This window comes from Mesoplodon densirostris, chromosome 3 (assembly GCF_025265405.1).
Source record: "Mesoplodon densirostris isolate mMesDen1 chromosome 3, mMesDen1 primary haplotype, whole genome shotgun sequence".
NCBI classification, from domain to species: Eukaryota; Metazoa; Chordata; class Mammalia; order Artiodactyla; family Ziphiidae; genus Mesoplodon; species Mesoplodon densirostris.
Window position 1 is genome coordinate 116,057,903 of NC_082663.1, and position 22,316 is coordinate 116,080,218.

A 22,316-nucleotide genomic window follows, 5' to 3' on the forward strand; every position below is an offset into this window, starting at 1 on the left:
TGGTCCTCGGTTCATCTGTCCACATTCACAGTTGAGGTATTGCATATAGTTTACTTTAAGTAGACTGACATGTCCAAATTTATGTTTCCAGCCCCAGCCTCTCTGACCTCCAGCATCTGTATCCAGTTGCTACTTGACGTTTCTGCTTGGAGACCTAATAGATAATCTCAAACCGAACTCTTGATTTCCATATCTACTCTCTCTCCAAACTGCTCCTCCCCTGGTCTTTCCTGCCTTAGAGGAACTCTCTATTATACCATTACTTGGAATCTTCCTTGACTGCTCTCTTTCTTTCACACCCCACAGGCAATCCAGTAGTAAATATTATTGATTTTACCTCCAAAATATAATAACCGTTTACTACCTCCTCAAAACCAGCTATTTCCTGTCTGAATTACTGCAGTGGCCTCCTAACTGGTCTCCCTGCTTCTGCTCTTGTCCTAGAATCGTCTGTTCCCTACACAGCAGCCAATGATCCATTAGAAAATGAGGTTGTACGATGTCACTTCTGTGCTCAGAACTGTCCAGTGGTTTCCAGTCATACTCAGAGTAAAACCTAAACTCTGTACCATGGCCTCCAATGCCTTGCATGATTGACTCTGCCTATCCTGTGACCTCATCTCTGCCATCTCCCCCTTATTTATTCTGCTGCAGCCACACATTTCTTTGCTGTTCCTCAAACTTGTCCAGCTTGCTCCTGAATACAGGCCTTTAACACATACTGATCTGTCTTTCTGGAATGCTTTTCACCAGGATGTCTGCAAAGCTTGCTTTCTCTTTTCCTTTAGGTCTCTGTTTACATTTCACCTTACCAGGAGGGAGGTAAGAGAGCTTGCTCTTACCTGCTCAACTACTCTGATAAGGTAAAATGTGGACAGAGACCTTACGGAAGAGAGAAAGCAAGCTAGGCAGATATTTATTCAACTTGTCTTCTCAGTTAAAGAAACTTGAGGGGCCTCCCTGGTGGCGCAAGTGGTTGAGAGTCCGCCTGCCGATGCAGGGGATACGGGTTCGTGCCCCGGTCTGGGAGGATCCCATATGCCGCGGAGCGGCTGGGCCCGTGAGCCATGGCTGCTGAGCCTGCGCGTCCGGAACCTGCGCGTCCGGAGCCTGTGCTCCGCAACGGGGGAGGCCACGACAGTGAGAGGCCCGCATACCGCAAAAAAAAAAAAAAAGAAAAAAAAAAAAGAAACTTGAATACTGACTGGGTATTTGAAAAGAAATTATTAATCTTCTTTTATGTTTGTAATTCTGTTTTAGAAAAAGAATCCTGATTTCTATTACCAGTCATGATGGAGCAGTAAACTGGAAAAAAAAAAAGAAACTATTTTCAGACGTTGGAAATAGCAGAGCACTCTGATCCTTAAGAGAAGCAAGCAGGTAAGCCACATGACAGCCCTGGCTTTTAGATTTTCCTGGAAGGACGTTTCAGTCTTCAGGGTGTGGAGAAGGACTCCAGAAGCACAGAAGGCAGTCCCAATGAGTTGAAGACACAGAGATTAGAGTTCAGGAAGGCTGCAGTGATTAGATGTTACATGGCAGAGTTCCAGAGAGAAAGGTAGTATACAGAACCAAAACCCCAAACCAAACACAAACAAAAATAGTCCAGAAGTTTACATAGGTGTCCTTTTGAATGTTCCCTGAATGCTAAGTCATGAATACATAGAGTAAAACTCTACAGACAACAGCAAGAGAGCTGCAAGCTGAACAGTTTCTAGAGCTCACCCAGAGTGGAAAGATGTTTGAGCTCTGACCATCCACAGTTGAAAATCCTTGTTGATTACCCTGGGCATTTAGTAGAGACCCAGATGTGTGTCTCTATAGTACAAGGATAATCAATCCTTATGGTAAAGCTTTTCCAGGTCCACTCTAAGAAAGTTTGAAAAGGACCAAACTCATCTGTAAGAATTTAACAGCCTGTCAGAATAAAGCAAAAAAAACTCTTTAAAGGAAGACAACAAAATCTAGATGCTCACCAATATGACATGTAATGTGCCCATCATTCGATCAAAAATTACTAACACACCAAGATATAGGAGAATATGATCCATGTCAGGAGAAAGTTTAGTCAGTAACCCAGAAATGATAGAGATGATGAAATTAGGAGTTAAGGACTTTATAACAGTTCTTACTATAAATATGTACATTATGTTCAAGGATTTAAAGGAAAATACAAACATCACGAGGAAGGAAATGAAAGATATAAAAGAGAACCAAGTGGAACTTAAAGGGTTGAACAATATAATATTTGAAATGAAAAATTCAGTGATGGGGGATTAAAGTCACAGATAATGGAGAAAAAATGTCAGTGAACTTGCAGCACAGAAAGATTAGAGAAAAGTAAAAGGAAAATTATCTTTTAGGATACACACAAAAATGTTTGTAGATGAAATTTTATGATATCTGGGATTGGATTCAAAATTCTACAGGGTTGAGAGAAGGGAAGTAGGATGAAACAAAAATTAGCTTTGATTTGCTAATTGTTGAAGATGAGCGATGGGTCCAAAGGGTTCAGTATAATCTTCTTTCGAAATTTGCAGTTCTTAAAATTATTTATGATAAAAGTTTGAAAAATATAATCTAGTAAGAAAAAGTAGTTAGAATCTTCCTTCTGTCTAAAATGTAGCAGGAAGTAGGTCAATGAAAAATAAGTCTTCCCCTTTACAATACTTCTTATGTAATGGTCTTGAAAACTCAGCTTTGCTTTGATGGGTAGAAGCTGGTACCAGACTACAAAAGCTGGGACCTCTGTAGCTAGAGATGCTTCCCTCTTATTGGGATAATGCTCTGACACCCAGAAAGAGAAATATGAGGATGCAGGAAGAAGTCGTGGCTCAGTAGGAGTACCATGGTTAACATATGGTAGCACCCACTGAATAGGGAGTATGCTTGGACTCACCTGTCTTCTATTTGCAGCCCAGGTGGGGAAATGTGATGGGTGAGTGATTGGTGCCATAAATACTTTGTTTTATCCATAAACCCAACATGTGAGTTTTTTTTTTTTTTTTAAACCATGTCTTAGTTTGAGTTGCTATAGCAAAGTTACACAGATTGAGTGGTTTATACACAACAGAAATTTGTTTCTCACAGTTCTGGAGGGTATAAGTCTAAGATCAGGGTGCCAGCATGTTTGGGTTCTGGTGTGAGCCCTCTTTCAGGTTGCAGACTGCTTGTTGTGTTCTCACATGGCACAGAGAGGGTGAGAGAGCTCTCTGGGATATCTTTTAAGGGCACTAATCCTATTCATGAGGGCTCCACCCTCATGACCTGAGCACCTCCCAGAGGCCCCACTTCTAATACCATGACATTGGAACTAGGGTCTTAACATATGAATTTTGGGGGATATAAACATTCAGTCCATTGTAAAGTGCCTAGTGTTAAAGTGCTTAATTTAGTTAAATTGGAGGTGGGGCTGGTATACTAGGGAGAATTGGGATAGACTCAACTGTGAAAGTGAAGCCACAGAACTTACTCTGCAACAGGCTTTAATGTTCCTTTCCAACTTGAGTACCAGTGACTCTACAAAATGAACCTTTGGCTACAGACTTGCCGGTTGATTAAAAGCACCTGGGAAGCATGGTGTGCTTTTCTGTCTTTGCCGTTTGGGTCAAACCATTCTTCTCCTCATTACCTTCTGCCTATTGAGAGATCCAGCTTAGAGACCATACTCCCAGTTGTTCTCAGTTTGGGCATCTATGGGATATTCTCCAGTGGTTCAACTCTTGTGGCTCTCTTAGGCAATATCCTTTAATTAGCACAGGGCATGTACTGGGCTGTCTTTTCAGATATTTTTTCTTTTGTGAATTTGTTGATTGAAAGTACAGACACTTTGACCCTGAATACGTTTTGACTCAATGTTTGTGAACATAAACATAATGAATGTTACGCCAATATTGAATTTTTGTTAAGAAAAGCAATTGGGGGCAAATACCATTAGGACAATTTAATTAATTGATAAAATCTTGATACTGCATACATTTTTTGCCTTTTTTATTTTCGGTTTTGTTTTACTCAAAACATTCCCGTCAAATTCAGATCTTTTTGATGTAAATCTTATAATTTATTGGTCAAGTTTTGGTTATTTACAGTATCACTGATTATAGTTTTTTCAGTTTTTTTATTGTTTCCTACCAAATCTGATTTTTTTACCAATAAATTTTGCAGTTTTCAGTGTTAGAAAAATCTGTAACACCGTTGGCCATGTACAATTATAGCCATTGCCAGTTTTATCTTATCTTGCTTATTTCTACTAGTAATAGTTCTTGTGAGTTAGGCAAAAGAGAGATAGTCTTTCTTGACTAGTCAGTGAGGCAATTTGGAAGGATTTCCTTGGCAATTCCAGTGGCAGACCTTGGCAGCACAAAATAGCACTGCAAAGAGGAACTCCACAGCTTCATTACGTTCACCAACACAAATAATGAGAACATGTTACTCCCCTAACTTTTTAGATTTGTATTATTACTATTCTACTATGTATCAGTATTCAGTGGTAACAAAAAATATCTTTGAAGCTATGCAATCTTATACTTTTTTTCAGAGGCAGAACCTGATTTCCTAAGGCTTCTAGTAGACTATATTTAAATGAGCAAAACCATATGTCCCCCCACCACACATACACTTTACAGTCACTTTCAATACGTACATAAGGAAAGGTACAGAATGAATCTCCCCCAAACACCTCCTTTCAAAATTGGGATTTATATTACAGGTCTGTGCATCTTTTACACCAGCACATACAGAAGTTGACTTTGGCTTCCTTGCTGGTCATCTCCTCACCATTTTGTCTGCCAAGAGTGCATTCAAGAGGAGAGGAAGAGCTTCTGAAATCAGGGTTTAATAATGTCCTGTTATAATTAGGGGAGGAGACATTAAAAGAGTGACTTGCTTACCCAAGACCCACTTCATGATGAGCATTTCTGTCCAGGAGAATTGTGTAGTTTTCACTCTGAAGATCTGTTTTGGGTAGTCTGTGAAGGTTTCATTGGGCAGGGTTTTAACACCTTCGAAGCGGTCTGATGCATTCACAACTAACAATCCCAAGAAGATTGTAAAAGAAACTGCATGTGCTACAAATTTCATGAAAGGGCTCCTCAGGGTTCGTCCTAGCTGGAAACAAAATATATACAAGACCTGTTAATGTGGCAGCTCCAGGCAAGTTCAGGGCTCTCTTTAAAAGGCTTTTGCTGAAAGTTGAACTAGAGAATCCTCAATTTTGGACAGAAGCTGCTAATTGAACCCAGACATTTTCTCTAGAGCTTTTATGTGAGAAGCTGCTTGACCAAATCCATTTTTCTACTCACTTTAATTTTTTTCTGTTTAGAAGACTTAATGGGAGTGGTAAGAGAAAGGAGTAGAACACACTAATATAACATCATTTTACAACATCAATTTATAATCTGACTGCACAGCTACCCCCAACCATGTGGATGTGAATTTTATGCTTTATAAATCTAGAAAAAAAATCTGTTTCAATAGAGTTCAGAATTTTTTTAAAAAACACTTTGGATATGCTCTGTTGCTCTTTTGTCTATTTTCTTGAGTTTTAGCTTAGATGACTTATTTTCCACATTTCTTATATCTTGGTAAATTTACTGAAAGCTATGCATTTCCCACTAGGTACTGCTTTAGCTATGTTCCTATAAATTTTGACATGTAGCATTTTCCTTGATACTCAGTTATAAATATTTTTATAATTTCCCATTTGATTTCATTTTTAACTCAGAGGTTATTTAGTTTCCAGATATACAGGACTTTCCCCCCCTTGCTCTAAAAAATCCTGTTTTTATTGCAGCATGTGTTCAGATCATAGCCTCTGTGATACTACCCTAAAACTATTGAGATTTTCTTTGTGGCCTAGTACATGATTAACTTGTGCAATTGTTCCATGTGAGCCTGAAGTGATCCAAAAGATGCCCTTTTACGGAGTAGGTATTGGTCATATCTTCTTATCCCTGTCTTGCCATCCAAAGGCCACTTGGATCTTTGAGGACTAAATTGGGGGCTGCACAGTCAGTCTTTGCTGACCCCTGTAAATGAATTAACTTTGGTCTCTTCCAGGTCACTGCTGTCACCCTCACCTAAACACCAACTCTAACCCCTCACCAGGTATAGTGATAAGACAAGAGCAAAGAGGGGAGTCTTTTCTGGATCTCAGTTCCTTCTCCAGGGCAAGTGTTCAGTTATAGCCAGTGACTAGTTAATTGATGTTCATGTTCTGCCTCATTCAGGAGTCCTAGAGTGAAATGTCACCCAGCATGTAGAGTATTGGTTCAGCCAAAGATCAGCTATAGGAGTTTCTCCTGGTAAAATTTCCCTAACTATCATTATGTTCAACATAACATTTATAAATCAGATGGCTTGATAATGTTCTTTCAGTAGGCTTCAGTATGCTAATCATCCATGTTAATGGTGCCAGTAATTACTGTAACGTTCTAATGTCATAGAACCCATCTGTTGAAATTTAAAAAGATAATTTTAATCATTTTTAAAAAAAGACTGCGTTTCAAGTCTGAACATTGGAAATCCCTATTTGTGCTGGAAAGAACTTGTTCGGATTCACCTGCATTGTCAAATTGTCGTATGGCACTAGAATAACTTCAGAAGTGTTTGAAAAGATGTTTACCTGAAAACTAGGGGGCCCACAAACATCTTACAAATGACATTTCTTAGTAATGTTTAACGTTACTATTTACAAAATAGGGACTGTAGATTATTTTTAGCCAGAGGTAGATGTACCAAATTCAGAATGTAGAGATTAAATATAAGGACAAATAAAATACCTTACATAAATTCAGTAAAAAAAAACAAAAACAAAAACAGAATCAAATGACGTTTCATATTGACCTATGTGATGTCAAATACATACTTTGAATTTTTCCACATTTTATCTGATTGTGTTGGCATCTTGGAGCCCCAGTTCCCAACCAAGATGCTGGGATACTTTGGTGTATACAGGCGACATTCTTAGATAGTCATTGCATTGTTTCCTGTCACTGTGTCCTAGCTGAGGTAGTGGTGAGAGGCGAGGTAGATTGGAGAATGACTGCAGAGTGGGGAGAGGAAAGGTTGAGGAGAGGGCAAGGGATACCAGATCTTTGTGTCCCAGCAGGGTCCCAGAAATGTCAGAAAAAGGTGGAGAACACGGAGGTAGACACAGCTCTTAAGGGATTGATGGCCAAGTTTCCCCAATCCTTTATCAGTGGGCTCTATGTAACATCTTCCATTGACTACCTGGATGAGGACCTGGGGACACTTCTCCATCTTCTCATCTAGGCAAGGCACCTGATGTCAGGAATCTGCACGCAGGTGCACCCATGCTGGCCCTGGGTTTCCCCATAAGAGCTGCTTTGAGGAATTTAGTGTTCTCTTTGTTCCCTCCTTCAAGTTGTTATCTTCCGGCAGAAGATGCATATGTAAAAATTATTGTATTTATTGCAGACGATAAGAAAAAAACCCTGATAAGGCCCTGCAGTGGTATAGAAGGTTACCCTGGGCTCAGTCCCACTTGATTTAAGCCATAGGGAGGAAAAACGAGGTTAGGAATTGATGCACGTTTCCTATTTTTCTTCTGGGCTTGAAAGCATCTTTTTAACTGGTAAAACTTTGATAAAAGTCAGATGAGATCAAATCATTTCAGGGATTTCCTTTTTCTTTTTCTTTTTTTTTGTGACATTCCATATTTATCTCAATGTTTTGAAGCAAATTATGCTTGAGGTAAACTTCCTCCTTTCACAAGGCCACCAGGTGAACCAAAAGAAAGGAAAAAGTCAACCAATATATACCAGCAGCTCTTAGCGGGGGAATCATTAACGCTGAGTCAGGTAGCAGCGTTAGGTATAAAAAGAGATGGTAGAGCTTTGGGAGACATAGTTCTTGTCCTCTTCTGCCTGAAGAGCAAAACTGGTGAGTCTGAAACATGGGCTAAAGCAACTCTGTCATTACTTGGCCCTTATGAGCTGAGAACATATCGGGAAATCCAGGCTTGCTGTACTCAGTCTCTGGCTCAAGCCCAGACTTCCTGGGTACTATTCTTTTACTCTGGGAAATAGGTGAATGTGAGAATAACTGAGTAGTGCTCCTGAATTAGCTCCAAATGAACTGCATTCTCAAGCCCTCAGGGTGGACACCTGCTTTTACTTGTTCACACACCTCTGTGTTCTATGGCACTGGGCTCTTAGCCCACAAGTGTAAGCACCTAACTGGGACGTGGTAGCCAGTTGCCCACAAGGTAGGCTATGACTGCAGTAGAGCACCCAGAGAGTTTCCAGCATCTCTCCCCAGTCTGAACTTCCAGTCTTCTTCATCAAATGCCACCCTCTCTTGCCGCCAGCTGCCAGTGGCCACAAGCAAGAGCTTAGTGTACAAGTTGTTTCTTTGTCTTACTGGACATTCCAGGGACACAAAATGTCAGTCAGACAAGTCTCTGAACAGAGGAGAGGAAGCTGCAGCCATGGGGCCAAACTTCCCTGCAATCATTACTTCTAGAATATTCCAGAAGACACCATAGGTCTCACCCCTACATTCCATGGTGGCATCAGTCTCTTGAATTTACCTGGGTCCCCAGAAAGTCCGGGATTCCTACCCCGTCCACACGTCCTTTTTTTTGCATCACATCTGCATGATATTGGCCAAGATTGTTCTCAGACCTACTGAAAGTCTAAAAAATTTAGTCAGCAACTGGCATATCATCTCTTTCTGAACGTTTCCCCAGGCAGGTAGAGGCAAACCAATTTGCCGGCGTTGCTTAGTTCCAGTTCCCTGGAAGCTGTCACATTTAGTTTTACAGCAAAAGTGAGGATTGGCAGTGTTTGGCTGTTATTTTAACGATTGATGTCCTAGAATTAGTTTGTGGCTTAGAGAGTGTGGAGGCAGCATCCCTGTCCATCTCTGGATGAAGGCAATGATCTAACTTGCAGTACAGACTAGATAACACGACTATGGAAACAAGTGCCTAAAACCAATGACCAGCACTAATCCAGTTTTCAATCTGGTTAGTCTTTTTTCACTCACTGTGCTTTTTCCAGCTCATGATAAGGGACAGAAAAAAATAGCCTTACCCTACATATGTATCATTTGGGGAATACTGATTTAGAAATCTGTGTCATGGTAGAGTGCCATAGAAACAAAATCCTCAATAGATAGGAGGTTGAACACCACAAATATTCAGTATGAGGACTTTTATTTTTAACACTATCCTATAGAAGAAGGAGTTTGAGTCCTAATTTCTTTCTCTGACACCCCTCCTGCTCTAAGCCAGTCAGTTCCTTGCCTGCCTGGTTAGGTGGCCTCATTAGCAGATCTGAAGTCTTGGGCCCATCGTCCTGGCATGAGTTCTGTCTTGGTGGAGTTGACAAGAGGATCCATTCATTGATGACACTTTTATTAACTGCCTTAGCTGATTAGATTCCCTGTGGAACTAATCTCCCTGTAGTCATATTTCTTCTACTGAATGTTGATTACCTAAGCTTAATTGCTTTTTTTTTTTTTTTTTTTTTTTTACTATATCACAAAGTAAATGCAGCTTTGGAAACTTTAATGACCACTTAACTTACGAAACATATTTCAGAGTTTCGACATGATTTGTTTTTATAGGCGCTAACTCTTGCCTGAAGCTGGAGTGACTGCTGATGCCTGTTGTGGCTTTGGGTCCAGTGGGCTGTAGGGAGGGTGGAACAGGAGGTGCGGCAGCTTGGCTCTTGCAGGTTCCACTCCTTCCGTTACAGGCAGGCACCAGACACTCCCCCTTCCTGCGAGAAAAGAACCCAGCTTTGCGCCTTTCCGGCTCTCCTCCTTTTTCCTTTGTCTTTTTTCCTTCTAGTGACTTAATTAGCTGCCCACGTGGGCCAGAACCCAGACGAGGAAGCCAGGAAACCAGGAAGATGTTGAGATGGGTCTGCAGTGCCCCAGTATGAGAAGGCTTTGACTCTCAGCTCCTAGTTGTTTCTCTTTTCTGAACCTGCTTATAAGTGTGTGCATCATAATGTACTTGAGAGTGAAATGAGGTGTTGCATGAAAAGGGCTTAGCAGAAAGAAAGTACTCAGTAAATGTTGGCTATTCCTATTATCATTATTATAATTATTATTTCTATGGGTTTGGAGGCCATGTTTAGGACATTGCATAGTTAGAAAAGGAAAAGTGCCTTTATTCCCCCTTTATTCTGTTGATCAGATTATGCCTTGTGTATATAAAAGTTTCCATTTTATTACTCCTCTGTCTTTTAAGAAAATGATTTAAAAAAGCAAATCTTAGCATTTTCCCTCTTAAGTGGTTTTCTACTTTTGTTGGGTCTCTCAGGGCTATTTTCTTTAAATGTGGGAAATGGTCAGCTGCATATTTGGACAAAATGGACTTTAGGTTATGCTAAGTAGAGAGAAGAAATAACCACAAAGACATGCACCTTAAGCAGTCTGTACCTTGCTGCACGGAGCAATCCAATAGGCTATGGCGAGAAAAGGGAGGCCTAGGGAGACTCCAAAGACAGCCAGGAATTTCACAGCGATAGACTGTTGACGTAAGCCTGAGAGATTTTCATACCACATGGTAAGCAATTGCTGTTGACAGTTAGGATGAGCAACGAACTGTAAAAACAAAACAAAAACAAAAACAAAATGCAAACAGGAAAATGGCATCAGTAGCACTTGAACAGTATATGACCTATGAGTAGCTCAGTGCTGACATGTTCCCCTGGGGAGGGTGGCCTGGGTGTTCGAGCCAGAGCAGCTAGGTCAGGTACCTGCTGGGCCCTTCTGACTTAGGCATGCTGGGGGCCTCTGTGCTATGAGCCCTCATAGGACTGGGCTTCATAGGACTGGCTGCATCAGGGCTTGGTAAACTGAGGGCCTTGAGAAGTCTCAGGCACAGAAAATGACAGCTTCTGGGTAGATGCTTGTCTCCAATCTAAGGAGACTTACCTCTGGGCAGAGTTCATATGGGAGTCAACATATTGGAATGGATGGAGCATGAATGGGATTTTAGAGTCGACATGCGTTTGAATTTTGCTCTACCATTTACTAGCCAGGTGGCCTTGGGCCAGCTACTTCACCTCTCTGAGCCTCAATATTGTCGTCTGCAAAACAGAGCCTGTCACATTGTCTTGTAGGGTTAAATGAGATATTGTAGAAAAGTTCCTCTCTCTTTTCCTATGTTGTCTAAGAAAAAGTTCTTGCGGTGGAGTTTCCAGAGGACATGTTAAAACTCCTCAGTATTTCCCCACTGGATTTCAGTGGTATTTGGCTTGGATCCCTGTTGCTTATTTTAGCATGCTGGAGAGCTGACACATTGTATCCCCATGCAGTAGCTTCTCACTGCCACCTCCCTCTCTTGGATCTGCCTTGCCCTCATGCCAGGTTACAAGGTGGGCCTTTTGTGGACATTTTGTATTGTTGACCTCACCCTTCTTGATATATGTTGGACTAGGGTTGAAACCCAGACTTAAACTGGGTCCATTAGGTTTTCTCAGCTAGCTATTTTTTTTTATTCCTCTTTTTATTTATTTATTTATTTTTATACATCTTTATTGGAGTGTAATTGCTTCACAATGTTGTGTTAGTTTCTGTTGTACAACAAAGTAAATCAGCCATGTGCATACATATATCCCCATATCCCCTCCCTCTTGAGCCTCCCTCCCACCCTCCCTATCCCACCCCTCTAGGTTGTCCCAAAGCACCAAGCTGATCTCCCTGTGCTATGCGGCTGTTGTCCACTAGCTAGCTATTTTACATTTGGTAGTGTATATATGTCAGTGCTACTCTCACTTCACCCCAGCTTCCCCCTCCCTGCCATGTCCTTAAGTCCATTCTCTATGTCTGCATCTTTATTCCTGCCCTGCCACTAGGTTCATCAGTACCATTTTTTTTTAGATTCCATATATATGCATTAGCATATGGTATTTGTTTTTTTCTCTTTCTTACTTCACTCTGTATGACAGACTCTAGGTCCATCCACCTCACTACAAATAACTCAATTTTGTTTCTTTTTATGGCTGAGTAATATTCCATTGTATATACGTGCCACATCTTCTTTAGCCATTCATCTGTCGATGGACATTTAGGTTGCTTCCATGTCCTGGCTATTGTAAATAGTCCTGCAATGAACATTGTGGTACATGTCTCCACATAATTTTGAATTATGGTTTTCTCAGGGTATATTCCCAGGCTACTTGAGACTGTGATTGAGAGAGGCAGTCTTTTAATTTACTGAGGAGTTAACATGTAACCTTCAGGAATCTGGGCAGCTACCTTCCACTGTGTAGACTATGTAGCAAAACAAGCCAGTTAAAAAGAGAGAAAGAAGAATGAAGTTGTATAGAAAGAGGTTCTATAGTGTCCTACCCTCTCTGAGGTCCAGCGCCACTCTGCACACATGGTCCACGAGACACCCCTAGATTCATATACAGCATCTTCCTCTTTCTGATTGATTCAGCAGGTTGACTTGAGTTGCTGTAACCAAACATCCTTTTTCTGCAAATATTTGGTGCTACTTGGCCATTTGTTTTTAGTTGATTCTGAGTCTTGGCCAGTAGAAACTGGTAATAGGCAATATGTAAGTAACATTTATGGGAATAAAGTTTACACTTGAGAAAATTATGCTCATTAGTTTATTTCCTCCCTGTGACAAAGGGAAGCCATTATTTGCTTTAGGCAGCCTGCTCTTTGGCCCTGTCAGGATAGCCATATGCCGTAGGAGCTGGGACGCCTGGACTAGAGCAGATAGACTGGGGATTCTTCAAAGAGACTGCATTTTCAGTGGATTACCCTGGATCATAATGTCCCAATTTTCATCCCATTTGCCTCATTGGGTATTAAGAGGATATATGCAGCAATTTCTGGGAAGTGCAAAACATTCCCTTTTCATTATAAGAACAATATAAATAGAGCTATTTAAAAAATTCTCAACGCAGATGGCAACATCTTCTTGTTTCCAGTTTCTGGGAACTCACAGTAGCCACCAAATGATTTGCGAGGATGCTATCAAAACTTTATTTGGCCCTGCAGCAGCCCCTGGTGATACTGTTACTCAATCATTAGCTGCAAATGAGGCTTTTTTGGGGTAGCATTATTGGATTCATGTCAACCATTGTGGTTTTTCCCTTCAAGAACAAGAGCAACAGATTCTCCTCAACCCAGGTAGGAACCCTCAGGCCATCATATGCTTTCCTGTGCCCTTTCTGGCTCACAACAAAGTGGAGCAAACAACAGAACATCATGCACATGTTTCAGTAATTCTCAGAGCCTGATCACAGCAAGTCGTCCCGTTGCAGGTCAACTTTCAGGCATGGGGGGGCAGTCGGTTTTGGTTTTCAACAGTTAGCCTTCCCTCGGTGCTGAAATGGTCCTGCTCTGGAGAAACACACAGTCTCATGAAGTAGCGGAAGACCACTTGGCTCGCCCTGTGGCTCCCTGCACTGTAGCTGCTCTGGAAGGACTCCTGACCCCTGCCTTTGGCCCTGCTGTAGCTGCTCTGGAAGGACTGCTCTGGAAGGACTCCTGACCCCTGACTCCTGACCCCTGCCTTTGGCCTCTTTGTCTTTATCTGGGGAGAGCCCCTCCATGCTTCTTCTGCTGCCTCCTGTGGACAAATCAGCAAAACAAATTGGGCAGCAGAGCAGGAGGGGAAGAATTCTGAGAGAGAACACAGTGGGAACAATTCCCACTCGCCCTTACCTGCCTCAGAGGACAGTGGTCCCGACTAAAACAGGGGGGTCTCTCTTGAGACTCTGTCCTCTGATTAGACCTTTGTTAATTTCCACAGTGGTCTTTCTTCCTCTGTAATAAAGCAACCTAGCTCCAAACATGCTATTTATTTGTAGACAGACTTTATAATATAATACTCCCAGTAAGCTGATGGCAACTGATAGCTGAAGCCCAGATTGTTATTTATCTTTATGTGGGCACTTTTCTGTATTGGTAGCAGGACTTCGAAGATAACTTCATGACGCACAGTTCAATGTGTATCAGAGGATTTTTCTCCACTGTGCTTTTGAAGCAGAGAGAAACATCATTCCTGACCCAAGGAAGATGAGAGTAATGTGAGGCACACCATCAAGACACAAAGAACACCCTAACCAGAAGGGCACTCAGGGCAGGGGCAGGGGGAGGATTTTTAAAAGCAGGGTCAGAGAGGAACAGAGGAAGGAAAGCCCACAGCCAGATAGAACAGAATGGGAACTCAGAAAATCAGTGTTGTCTTGGGCCAGATTTCTTTGGCATCTGGCTCACAAGATGGAATTATCTGGATCCTAACAAGGGGATTGCCCAGGCCATTCCTGCCCCTAAGCCATTCTGGACTGAGAGCATGGTACACATTTATGAAAGTTCTTCAAGGGAAGAACTGGTTTGACCACCTCAGCTTTCCCATGATTCTCTCTTCCTAGTAGGGAGTAATGGCCTGGAGCTGAGACTGTTAAGGTAGGCTTGCATGGAGCAGAGCAGCCTCTCAGGAGAGCACACGTCAGACCATACCCACAGCTGGGATGGACTGTTCCAGAGGACTGGGTTGGGGTGGGGAGCTAAGAAGTTAAATTGCGAAGAGGGATAGGAGGGAGCTCTGAGACAGGCTTCCCTATAATATGGAGAAGGAGACTGGAAAACAGGACCTGAGGGTCAGGAGCGCCTAGAATTCATGTGGCTGCTGGTTCTTGAGTCCCTCTCAAGCCAGGTATCCTGGTGGCATGTTTGACCAGCCTTCATGTTTAGTATAACAACATTTGTGCCCAAAGTTGGTTTTCTGTTAATATCTCACCTAAACTTCCTATTCCTCCCAGACCCTGGTGACTTAGTGAGAATATAATGCTGGCATATGGGAACTTTTGGGCATATTGGCCAAATCTTGGCTCTTACTTTGCTTTCTGTTGGTCCATGTGCTACTATTTTTCTTTTATAGCCTGAAGGAAAATTATCCCCTTCACTCTTTTCCCTGCTTTATATTCATTTATAAGGAAATATCTGATATTTTAAGAATAGATAGTTGTTGAAGAGCTATCAACATTCCTTAACTAACTACTGAGTATTTTTAGGGCTGTTTCATGGAATATTAACACCCTTGGGCCATATATTCATATTACAACAGGGCTAAGACTATCCTGATGGGGGGTGTTTAAGCGTGTGGACTGGTACATGGCTGCTTGGGTTCAAGTCCGGGCCCTGCCACACGCTGGCCATATGCTCTTCGGTCATTGACTCTTTCCATGCTTAACTTCCTTTTTCTGTAAAATGAGGCTAATGACGAAGATTGAGTGAGTAAGTATTTGTAAAGTGCTTAGGACAGTACCTGGCAAATAGTAAGCGCTGTATTAGTATTTGATACATAAAAATAAGCCCGTGACTCTCCTTTCCTTTCCTATTTTTTCCTTTCCCTCTTCCTCTTGTTTCTCTGTCCTCCTCCCCACTTCCCTGAGGTTCTACTCCACCCTCCTTATCTTTATTCTGACCTCCACATTGTTTTGGCAGATTTTCCTGAAGTGTTGTTGCCTTTGGAAAGGTTCATGTAGCCTGACAGGTGCGTGAGGCCACTCCCTCTCTACCCAATACCTCCCTCCTTATCCTCCAATGAAAGTGCTTTATCCAGGCAATTAGGTAAAAATGGGCTGGTCTCTGCTAGGGCAGTCAGGGTCACCATCCAGTCCGTTCAGCTCCATGTTGATGCTCCGCCTCCACTCTGGAGCCCTCCATCAGTGAGGCGCAGTACAGGTTCCTGAACCTGCAGAAGTACTTCTCCTCCGTCCTCGATGCCCCTCCCCTCCTCCACCTTAAAAGCTGTTAAATCCTGCATTTCCCGTTTAGTGGGGAAGGGAAGAGGGCTACATTTGAGCTGAGGCTTTGAGGCTGCATGATTTCCATAATCCTTAAACACAGATTTTTTTCTCTGACACTGGGCCTCATTTACAGAATAATGAGATGTGGCAATGCATGATTTGATAAGCTGAAGAATAAATTAGCTGGAGAAAAATTTATGAAATCCAATGCTTATAGAGAAAATGACTTATTTTATACAGATAAACCATCAAAGGCTGATGTCCAATGTGACTGTGGTCAAGATTTTCCACTTAGCTCATCACTAGCCTTTCCATGTAGATATCTTTTTTTCCTCCCTCTGGAAACTATCTACATAGGCAAAAAGAGACAGATACTGTACCCGTTGTCAAGTGGCTGTTCTTAGTGTGGACAGTCAGACTGAATTAGTATAGTTCTGTGGTGCCACTTCCTGTCTGGTGCATCTCATAGGATTTGGTTCAATGGTGCTAATGTTCTTCCCTCCCGTTTTGTCTTGGCAAAGCTCTCAAGTCATGGAAGTCAATGAGGGAAGAAGAGGAATGGAAATGTCAGTTGTTGACTAGTTTGTTGGTTTGTCCATTCATTCATTCATTCATTCATTCAACATATTTTTCCTCACTGCTGCCCCTTACCAGGCACTGTGCTCAGCACTGGAAATACAGAGAAGTTGCAATCCTTGTCCACAGGGAGCTCTCAGCTCTGTGAGTCTGTGCATGGAATAGGGCTGAGCAATAACACCCACCAGTTTATGGAGTAAGCCTTCCATGAATGAATGAACACCAAATGCTCACCCCATCAGTGTGCTTTCTCCCTCTTGTGAGACCTACTATTGAGAGCCCCACATCCTTGGCACAGCTAGTTGCTTTGTCTACACTGCTAACTTAACCTTCAGACTCTTCTTCTCTGTGCAAGCAGTTAGCGGAGTGGTTACATGCACAGGCTCTGAGGCTGGACCATCCTGGTTCAAATCCCAGATACGACATTTTCTAGCTGTGTGACCCTGGGCAAGCCACTTCACTGCTCCTAGCTTCGTGATCTACAAGAGAGGAAAACGTGTTGGGTGCTCAGTACATGGCCTGGTACTTACAGTTTAAGGTGGGCATTGGTGTTACTGCTGCTGCTGTTCCTACTACCACTTCTGCTCCCCCTCCAGGGCTTAAATAGTTCTCTTTGCTCTTCCCTTTGCTGAGTTTATCCATCAGCAGAGTGTTGAGTGACCATGTGATTTTAGAGTTAAACATTCCTGAAGAACTTAGTATGCTTAATTACAGTAAAAAAAGAAAGCAGAAGGTGCCATTGTTTTATTGAGTTTTAAATCAATGGAGCATTCTAGTATGGAACCAACATTGCCACCATGCTCACTGAACCTATTTATTTAGCCATGCAGCTTCTGAGCGGCCACTACAAGAGTATAATCCATGATAGTTCTGGGTAAATGGTGGTGGAGAATGAGAAGGAAAAGGTGTGGGGCTTGGAGTTTTGGGTGGGTAGCCCCACAATTCATACCTCTTTCAAGTAGCCTCTAAGCATGGGCACTAGACAAAGTAAAATGTTTTAAAATCACAGCTTGAGTGTTTTTTTACTGTTAATAATTTAGGACCTAGTATATGAAGGAACTTTGGTTATGTTATCTGTAATCTTCACAATAACCCTCCCCAAAATGGATGTATTATCTACATCCTCATATACAAATGAGGATGTATTATCAACCCCGTCTTGCAGTTGAGGAAACTGAGGCTGGGTCAATTTAAGTCCCACAGCTAGAGAATGGTGTAGTCAGGGTTCTGGCTCAGGTCTGTCTGATTCCAAAGCCTGAGGTCTTTTCATGTGTAAGCTCCCTCTGAAATTCTCTTGATTTGGTTGGCTTGGACTCTAGCCCTTCCCGGTCTTAGTTCTTTGCCATAAATAAAACAGTAAAAGCAAACACTTACTGAGCACTCATATGGATCAGGCCCTGTGCTGAGCACATTATAAACATTGTCTCATTTAATCCATTATGCCCATTATAGACCTGATGGCACTGTGACTGTCAGAACCAAAGTGGACATTTCTTAACCACTTCCTTATACCGCCTCTCTCAACTGACGTTTCCTGCGTCTTTTCTGGATCAGGTCTCTGGCATATTCTATCTGCCAAGCAGGAGGGCCTCTCTGTGAGCCTACAGATTTCACATGTGCTGCAGAGATGCTCATACCCCCAGCCAGAGTTTTAGTTGTCTCCTTTCACCCTGTGGCAGTGGGCTGTGTCCTCTTGGAGAGGACAGTTGATCTCTGACTTCCTTCTCCAGAGCAGTAGATGTTTTATGATAATCCCACATCCACTCCATTTGCACTGTTTGGGTTGGATGGGAGGATGGAGGGTTAGGGTTAGATGGAGGGGATTTTGGTTGGGGAGAAAGAAAGCAAGTGAAAGGGAGGGAAAGGAAGGAAACAGAAGAACAGAGCAAAAGAAGGGAGAGTAAGAGATAGAGTTTAAAACCTGACTTCCAGCTGCTGTTCCAGCTTCTGCTCATTTCCTCCCCATCCCTAGTCTCTGGCCAAACTCCAGCAAAGCTGTTCTCAGAGCCTTCCCAAGCTTGACCATCTCTGAGCCTCTGGTCAAGGTTTTGCTGCAACCTGGAGTGCTTTCCTTCTCATCCCCCCATAGCCAAGTTTTGTCCAGCTCAATAACTGTCTCTTCCGTGAAAGTTTACCCTGCCCATTCAGGTGAGAATCTTTCTTTCTCTCCTCTCAAGTCATTTGTAGTCTCTCCCGTTAATCATAGTTATAATGCCTGTATAACCCTCTACTGGAGAGAAAACCCCTCTGGAGGGCTCTTGTGGTCCTTAGGGTGGTGCTCAATGCATGGGTACTCAGGCAGTGTCGTCTGAACTAGTGAATGGTGCAGCAAGAAGTCCTCCGAGTTCAGACTGCAAACCTGGTGCCATCTAAAGGACCAGACTGGCCTTCCAAACATGGTCCCTGTGGTGTGGCAGAGTCCAGCACTTGTGGCCATGTGACCACATCTGGAAGACGCACATGGGTACAAGAGGCTGAAAGTTTGCTTGCTCTCCAGGAGTCATGATGAGCAGATAGATGACTGAATTCATGTCTCCACTGAAGTTATTCTCACTGCAGAAGTGCCAGGAGATTGGAAAACGACGACAACAGTAGCAACAACAACAACTTCTTCATTTCCAGAGGTAACTGAGCTAGGAGTTCAAAGATCTTACCAGGAAAAAATTCACACCATCATCTGCAGGAGGTGCCCAAGAGTGGAGCCAGGGAGGCAGGCAAGGATTGGAGCTCAGCTCTTGGGGAGTTCTGCTGCTGTGTTTCACGTGCCTTGCCTCCACACCTGACTCCCTCTCCTCACCTGTTCTGCAGCGCTGTCTTCAGAATCCCCCATTTGCTAACTGAGTGTGTTTTAAACACTCCTCTCTTTGCTGGGAGATTCCATTTGGATGCCTGCACAGATGGCTCTCGCTCAGTTCCAGCTTCCCCTACCTTCTCTTCCACTTGTGCATCTGCTAGCCCAGCCAACCCAGGCGTGTTCTTGGTTATTTACGTAGCAGAGGGTCCTGCCAGGTAGCTGCTGATTGAGTCATTCTGGAAGTCTACAGGGCAGCAAGAGGAGATGGGCACTTCTGAAGACTCTTCGCGCCCACAGAGACAGAGATTTGATATCGTCTTTTCAGTTGAGTAGTTTGCTTGTTGTTCCCAAAGATAACTCTCTGTTCCTGTTTCCCAGGGACAGCAGGACGTGAAAAATTCCTCGACCTCAAATTAATCAAACCTTGAATTTTCTGGATCAATAGGGATTACTTACACAAATGCCCCAAATTGGTAGGTTCTGAGGACTGTATCTGTGACTCAGCAGCATCTCTCTTGCCAGGGACAGAATGATTTTCTCATGAAGCAGCCTGTGCTTCAGTCTTTGGGGTGCAGTGACCCAAACAAATGGTTCTGGGCTTCTCCCAGAGCTATGAGCGAGCCATTTCCTGAGTGCAGACACAGTGGCAGCGGGCCTTGTCTTGCCCTCCTGGAGGCGAATGCTGACTGTGTGATTTTCCAGTGCTCCCAGGAGTCCTCCCACAGCACTGAGCCCTGAGGATGCTGGCGAAGTGACTTGGTTTCCAGTCTGGCTGTGTTGTCATGGCCAGAGTCACACTGTGTGGACGCAGAGTGAGCTTCCAGCTGGCTCCAGATGACTGCCTCTGCTCTTTCACAGTGTCACAAAGAGGCCACTCTCCATACCTGGGCAGTGCCTGTTTCCACCCCACTCAGGGCTGTGCCCTAGCCTGAAGCTAAAGGAGAAATGGAAGCAGCTTCTAGCAAACCTTCTTGGATTATCTTTAACTACTCACATTCCTGATCCCTCCCTTTCACCCAAACTGCTCTACATACTGTTCCTAAACATGGCCTGTGTAGTAGCCCTCATGCCTGTTTCAAGGAAGGTCCATCTTGCTTCTCTCTGATTCAGTTCCTAATCAACCTTCAACATCCAAGTTTCTCTTCACTTTCAAGTCCTACCAAGTCCTTCAGCCCCCTGAGATACCTTGTACTCTTCTGGGTCTTGTTGTACAGCCAACTCACTTGACAGTCATGGTCATGGGTCAAGCTGTGAATAGCTGTATTGTTGTGTTTACATCTGATCTCTTCTGCTATTTTTAAGCTCTTTGAGGGGACCAGCTGTCTTTGTATCCCCAGGAGTGTGCAGCCTTATGTTTTGCACATAGTAGGTACTCAGTAAACATATTTTGAGTGATAAATTGTACTCTTCTGAAGCCTCTAAGATCTGCTCCATCATTTTCTCTGTGACTCACATTCCCAGAATGATTTCTAAATATAACACATCCTCTCTTACTCTCAGGATCTGATGAACATTTAACTGTCTTCATGTCTTTAGTAGAGGGCAGACAGGGAGAGATGATGAAAACTAAACCAGGCTCTTGTTTTCTTGTGCAGGAGAAGATTGAAATGGGAGGCCGAAATAGGGTTTGAGGATTCTCTTTTGGATTGAATGAGGTTTGTTTAATTTCTTTGTATGGCATTACCAAACTGACATCAATCCGGAAAATATTTATATAATAAAAATAGTAATAACTATTATCATTATAAAGAGTAGCTAATGTTTATTGATTATCTATTCTGTGTCAGGCTCTTTGCTTAACAATCACTGTTATTTAACCCTCATATCAATTCCTTGAGATAGATATTGTTATATCCCTATTTTAAATATGGGAGCATGAGACAGAGAAATTAAGTAACTTGCCTATAAACACGAAGGTGATATAACAGTATGGACTTGAAGCCAAAGACAATGTTTTGAACTATTATCCTGTATTTCCACAAGGTAGATTTTAAATCAGGATGACACACCAAAGCATGAGGAACCACAGTGATTTCTCCAAGCTTACAGAGGCCAGGGGACCTCCTGATTCAAGTTGTTGTTAGAACTCTGATCTCTCTGTGCTTCTGCCTGTGGGCCAGCCAAGGCCCAGTAGAGATAAAAATCAGGAATACGCAAGGGGAAAGGCTTGAAGCCAGTTTCCTCGACAACCTCATCTTCCTAAAAGGAGCGAGTCATCATGCTAAAGATGAAATCCTGGGCTCTCTCTCCTGCATACAGACAAGAGTTGCAACAACCGATTCAGCCGTGGCTCACCTGCCTGGTCAGCACTTTGCTAGGAACCAGGTTAATGTGGAGGTCACCTAAGCCCTGATTTACAGCCTTGAAACATACAGACTCCGGCCAAAAACCCGCTTTGCTGAAGGATCTTTTTAGGATCTCCAGCCTCTTGCCAAATCCCACCTGATGCTGACATTTTACTAGGAAGAGCTGTAGTTTCAGATAATTCTTTGAGCCTGAGAACTTGATAATATTCCCAATTGGATCCAAAACTCTTGTCCCTTAGGTGCAAGGTTGTAGAACATGCCCAGGGTCTGGAGTCAGCCCACCTGGCTGCCAGTCTTGGCTTTACCACTGACTGTTAAGGGACAGGGTAGCTTAAGTTTTCAGGCCTTAATTTCTCCATTTATAAAATGACCATAAGCATGACTAACTCAAAGGAGGTTTCAAGGGTTCAGAAAATGCACTTCCAGTTTTTGGTTTATGGTTCAGTTTTCAAGTGCCACAATACTGTTTTGTTGTTGTTGTCAATACAATATTTTACTTCTGTAATAAAAGTCAGAAATGTAAATCATTTTTATCTTAAGCCCTGTCCAAAGAGTTATGTCACGCATTAAAATTTTTAGTCATTCAAAAGTATGTCACTTACAGAGTATTCATCTATATATTTTTTGTGATTCTTAAGTAGAGAAAGAAATTTGATTATCAATAACAGCAAAGTTTTCTTGCAAGAATAATTCTAACTCAAGTTCAAAGACTTCATCAACTAGGAGAACATACATCCAAAGGTATTGATATTGATACAGGAAATCAACATTTATATACTTAATTAAACAAAAGAAGACAAAGACCAGAAATGCTTTTTTGAACTATAAAACACAGCTTCCAGCCAATAAAAAATTGTAGTCCTAGGTTAATGGAGCTAGTGCTAAGTA

The 22,316-nt window shown here is 42.6% G+C and overlaps 1 protein-coding gene across 5 annotated transcripts in view; it reads right to left on the reverse strand.

Moving 5' to 3' along the window:
* Positions 1-22,316, reverse strand: part of TRPC7 (transient receptor potential cation channel subfamily C member 7) — a 124,410-nt gene that overhangs the window by 47,382 nt on the left and 54,712 nt on the right. For 3 of the 5 annotated variants that reach the window (XM_060093392.1, XM_060093396.1, XM_060093394.1), the window contains 2 exons: positions 10,414-10,578; positions 4,890-5,106 (listed from right to left, as the gene is read on the reverse strand). In XM_060093392.1, coding sequence (XP_059949375.1) covers positions 4,890-5,106; positions 10,414-10,578 — 382 coding nt within the window. The remainder of the gene's footprint in view (positions 1-4,889; positions 5,107-10,413; positions 10,579-22,316) is intronic. The other 2 variants (XM_060093397.1, XM_060093395.1) reach the window with 1 other exon arrangement.